Source organism: Canis aureus, chromosome 1 (genome assembly GCF_053574225.1).
Source record: "Canis aureus isolate CA01 chromosome 1, VMU_Caureus_v.1.0, whole genome shotgun sequence".
NCBI classification, from domain to species: domain Eukaryota; kingdom Metazoa; phylum Chordata; class Mammalia; order Carnivora; family Canidae; genus Canis; species Canis aureus.
This window is the reverse complement of record NC_135611.1, coordinates 118,576,652-118,581,594: the sequence shown is the minus strand read 5'-3', so window position 1 is coordinate 118,581,594 and position 4,943 is coordinate 118,576,652. Positions and strand designations below refer to the sequence as shown.

The 4,943-nt window shown below is 50.2% G+C and overlaps 1 protein-coding gene across 6 annotated transcripts in view; it reads left to right on the top strand.

Moving 5' to 3' along the window:
- The first annotated feature begins 3,413 nt into the window (after window positions 1–3,413).
- The window catches only part of PDCD2L (programmed cell death 2 like), a 29,566-nt gene continuing 28,036 nt past the window's right edge, over window positions 3,414–4,943 (top strand). For 3 of the 6 annotated variants that reach the window (XR_013355985.1, XR_013355986.1, XR_013355989.1), the window contains exons 1-3: window positions 3,417–3,562; window positions 3,678–3,850; window positions 3,952–4,012. Coding sequence is in view for 3 of the 6 variants with exons in the window: in XM_077855622.1 (XP_077711748.1) it covers window positions 3,455–3,562; window positions 3,678–3,850; window positions 3,952–4,012 (342 nt within the window). In the remaining 3 variants the exon portion in view is untranslated. Of the gene's footprint in view, window positions 3,563–3,677; window positions 3,851–3,951; window positions 4,013–4,943 lie in introns of all 6 variants that reach the window. The other 3 variants (XM_077855622.1, XM_077855605.1, XM_077855596.1) reach the window with 3 other exon arrangements.

The window sequence follows — 4,943 nt, the reverse complement described above, 5'->3', positions numbered from 1 at the left end:
GGTTGTAGGCTCAGCCTCTTCTCATCTCCAGAAGTAGTGCTCTACGCGAGTTAGGTGCCCAGTAGGAGAGATGTGCCTTGATGGAGGCCTGACTGTAAGTGGTGAGTAGGTCCAGAATGGAGGATGCTCCTTTGAGGAGAGAGTGGAGGGGGGTGGGGCACCATCAAAGTCACAAGAGGAACTTGGCTTCTGTAAGCAAACCCCTTCTCCTTTGTCCACTCCTCACCCCTGTGACTTTGGAGGAATTGTATACTTCTATTCACTGGATAATTCTAAAAAGCTGCATTAGAATATATCTGTTTTGGGTGAACACCCAGTCTGGATCAGGGGTGATGATCATCTTTCTGGCCAGATGCTCAAGTAATTCTTTCCTAAGAGAGACATTGAAAAAAAAAAAAAAAAAAGGATTTTGAACAGACCACCCATTTATTGTCTATTCAAGATCCTAAATATTTTTGGCCAACTAGGCAGAAAGGGAAATTTATTCAAAAAAGTCAATGAGCAGAATTGATGAGCAGACTAGAGGGCTGAGCTCCCAGGATCTACATCCTAGATCATGATACAGAATCTAGACAGAAAGACTGCTCCCCTTTCACAAAGCCCTGCTGCCCCCCCCCACCATCACAGCTGCCTTCACCCTAATTAGGAATATCCTAATTACAGAAAGTGACCATACAGGTGCAAATGTCTGCTTAAGATAATACTCAGAAATTGTTAGCACTTCTCTGTTTGAATTCCAAAAACAAATGCCCACTTCTCACTTTGGCAGACGTGATATAAAGATGTTCTTCCACAGTCAGGCTCTGTTGAGGCTCCTGGTAACCCCCCTCCTTTCCTCACTACATTTTTAAAAAAATTTTTTTAGAGAGAGAACATGAGCAGGAGGGGCAGAGGGAGAGGGAGAGAGAAATTCAAGAAGACTGCTGAGCACGGAGCCCTACATGGGGCTCGATATCATGACCTGAGGTGAAGCCAAGTTGTACGCCTAACCAACTGCGTCACCTACACACCCCAACCCACCTCCTTTCTTAATGTAGCTGATGAAAAGTGAAGGTCTTTTCCTATCAGAAGCACTTCCTCTGTTACAAAAGAGCAAGCACACAAAAAACTGTAGAGAGAAAAATTTTAGGTAGCAGAGCCCCTGAGACTAGCTGAGCTTCACGTGAAGGCTCTCTTAGGAGTGGGACCCCTGCTCCTCTGGGCCAGCTGCCAAGTCTCCTGTCTTGCCTTATGCAGGAGGAACTGGCACGTGTCAATTAGATGGCCACACGTCCCTTGGCCCTGTCTTGTTCTCTCCCCCCATCACCACCACTATCACTTGTGGCTTCCACTTGTTGCAAATTCTGGAACAGTATTATTTAGGGTTCTCCAGAGAAACATAACCAATAGGATGTAGATACATGCTTGATGTATTAGGAGAATTGGCAAATGTGAGTATGGAGGCTGAGAAGTCCATGATATGCTGTTTACCACCAGCTGAAGAACCAGGAAAACCGAGACAGGTGGTGGTTCAGCTTGAGAACCCAGAGGCCACTGGTGTTAGTCTCCAAGTCTGAAGGCCTAAGAATCAAGATCTGATATCTGAGGGCAGGAGAAGATGGATATCCCAGCTCAGGAAGAGAGAATTCACCCCTCCTCTGCTTTTTTGTTCTCTTAGGGCCCTCCACAGATTGGATCATGCCCATCCACACTGGTGAGGGCAGACCTTTAAAAAAAAAAAAAAAAAGATTTTTTAAGATTTTATTTATTCATGAGTGGCAGAGGGAGAGGGAGAAGCAGGCTCTCTGTGGAGGAGGGAGCCCAATGTGAGGCTCCAATCCAGCACCTTGGGATCAAAACCCAAGCCGAAGGCAGGTGCTTAACCAACTGAACCAACCAGGCACTGTTCTTTCCTCTACTGATTCAAATGCTATTCTCTTCTGGAAACACCCTCACAGACAATCTGAGAAATAACGTTTCACCAGCTATCTAGGCACCTCCTAGCCCTGTTAAGTTGGTACATAAACCATCGTGAACAGCTCTTCACTGTGAGAGTAAAACAGCTTTCAACACCTTCGTTCTGTACTTGCTCAACACAAACTGGGAACAACTACCTGGCTCAGTCAGCAGAACATGTGACTCTTGATCTCAGGGTCGTGAGTTCAAGCCCTACATCAGGAGCAGAGATTACTTACACACAAAAATAAATATTAGCAACTTGATGATTTGTGTGAGTTTGTCCGGGAAGTCCAACCTATAAAACTGGAATGCTTCAAATCTCACACATGCCAGCACATTTTTGTTAACATTATTCCAAGGACCCCACAATAATGGTAGTTTCAAATATGGGGATCCCTGGGTGGTGCAGCGGTTTGGCGCCTGCCTTTGGCCCAGGGCATGATCCTGGAGACCCGGGATCGAATCCCACATCGGGCTCCCGGTGCATGGAGCCTGCTTCTCCCTCTGCCTCTCTCTCTCTCTCTCTGTGTGACTATCATAAATAAAAAAAATAAAAAAAATTTTAAAAAATTCAAATATGACGTCCTACTGCCTCTGGAATTCCAGAATGTGGTAGCAATTAACTTTTTGAAAGCTCAATAAATAAAATCTTTAAAAAAATAAATAAAAAAGGGGCAGCCCGGTGGCTCAGCGGTTTGGTGCCGCCTTCAGCCCAGGGCGTGATCCTGGATACCGGGATCAAGTCCCACGTCAGGCTCCCTGCATGGAGTCTAAAGATTTTCAAATCTTTAAAAAAATAAATAAACCTAGGTTATGTGACAAGCATTTAAAAAAAGAAAAAAAAAAAAAAAAGAAGTTCCCTTACAGAAAATTCCAACCATGTATAAGTCAAGTAGTATAATGTCTACCAAAAAAAAAAAAAAAAAGAGGTCTACATTTTTTTTAAAAGATTTTATTTAAATCTCTATTCATGAGAGATGCAGAGAGAGAGAGAGGCAGAGACACAGGTAGAGGGAGAAGCAGGCTCCATGCAGGGATCCCGATGTGGGACTCGACCCTAGGGCCTCCAGGATCACGCCCTGGACTGAAGACGATGCTAAACAGCTGAGCCACCCGGGCTGCCCAGATGTCTACTGTTTGATGCCAAATTTCAAGTTCTCAACTCATGGCCTGCTCCATAATTTCCTTCTTTATTTATTTATTGCTCCATAATTTCCTAAGTAAGCATTTTGACGTGTACCTATAAAAATCAAACTTTTTTTTTTTTTTATAATTATTCCACTTCGGGTAGAACCTTCCGGCAAGACCACTTCACAGCCGACGGCGCCCCCTTCCTTCCTCGGCGCGGGGTTTCCAGCCCGCGACCGCAGCGGCCGCCCGCGCGCCTCAGGGCCCGAACTCCTCCCGAGGACCCTAAGGGGGCGGGGCCGCCTGGCAGGGGCGGCGGCGCGCGTGCGCACTGAGGCGCGGCGTCTCGGCTGCCGTAGTCCGCCGGGGCACGCGGGGCCTCGTGGGCATGGCGGCTGCTCGGGGGGCCGTGCTGCTCGGGCTTCGGGACGCCGCAGTGCGCGGCCGCCCCACGGGGCCGGGCGCCTGGACTGCGAGCAAGCTGGGCGGCCTCCCGGTGAGGCGGGCGCCGCGGCGGGGGCGGCGGGGGCGGCGGGGCGGGGGCCGCGGGGTGAGGGCGCGGGCGAGGCCCCCGAGCCGCCCGCCCGCTGAGCGCGTCCCCTCGCCCTCAGGACGCCTTGCCCGCGGTGGCGGCGCCGAGGCCGGCGTGTGAGCGTTGCAGGCAGCCTCTTGCCCTGGTCGTGCAGGTGTACTGCCCGCTGGAGGGCTCCCCGTTCCACCGGCTCCTGCACGTGTTCGCCTGCCCCCTCCCCGGGTGCGGCGGCGGCGGCGGCGGGGCGCGCAGGTAGGCGGGGCAGCCCGCGCGCTGGGGCCGCCCCATGGGCCCGGCCGGCTGGCCCGGTGGTCCGCGTCGGAGCCTTACTGTCCTTTATTTTTACCCCGAAGCTGGAAGGTGTTCCGTTCCCAGTGCCTGCAGATGCGAGAGACAGGGGCGCACGATGCTCAGGTAAACCGGTTGCAGTTAGCTTGTTAGGACTCGCTGTGATTTGACAGTGTTTTCCAGGCTGTTGTCTAACGTAGACCTTAAGCCGTGACCTTGGAGGTACGTTGGAATGGGCTTTGCACTTTCTTTTCTGAACCGTGAAGGGCTGCCTCCTTAAGATTTCGTTTATTTTAATATACACTGAAGGGGGCAGCCCTGGTGGTTCAGCGGTTTAGCACCACCTTCAGCCCAGGGCCTAATCCTGGAGACCCAGGATCGAGGCCCACGTCGGGCTCCCTGCATGGAGCCTGCTTCTCCCTCTGCCTGTGTCTCTGCCTCTCTCTCTCTCTGTGTCTCTCATGAATAAATAAAATCCTTAAAAGTATATATATACTGAAGGTCTTGAGGCACATAACTCGCTGCTGTTTCTGTTTGGGAAAAAGTGTGGATGTGTACATGTACGTGCTTGTGTGTGACAGATAAATATGGTTATAGTAAATCTAGTTCCTGTGATACGTGTGCATGTGTCTAACATTTAATTAAAGAATCAGAGTTTATTGAATTAGAAAGTTGGGCAGGTTGGTAGCTGCTGAATGAAACCCGGTCTCCCTGTGGCTGTGAATGTTGGCTTCTGTGTGCACTGAGCTCTTAACGTGTGCCTGCTACCCTGCTAGCGTTACCAGGAATGAAAAGCTGAAGGCACAGGTGTGTACCTGTATTTCTCAGGGTTCCATTCATTGCAGATAATAGAAAAGCACTGATCTTTTAAAGCCCAGACAGACTTCGAATTAGGATTTTACTGACACTGAATAAGTTGGAGGGGGCCGGGTAGCCCAGGCCCGGCCGGGTAGCTCAGCGGTTTAGCGCCACCTTCAGCCCAGAGCCTGATCCTGGAGACCCCAAATCAAGTCCCATGTCAGGCTCCCTGCATTGAGCCTGTTTCTCCCTCTGTCTC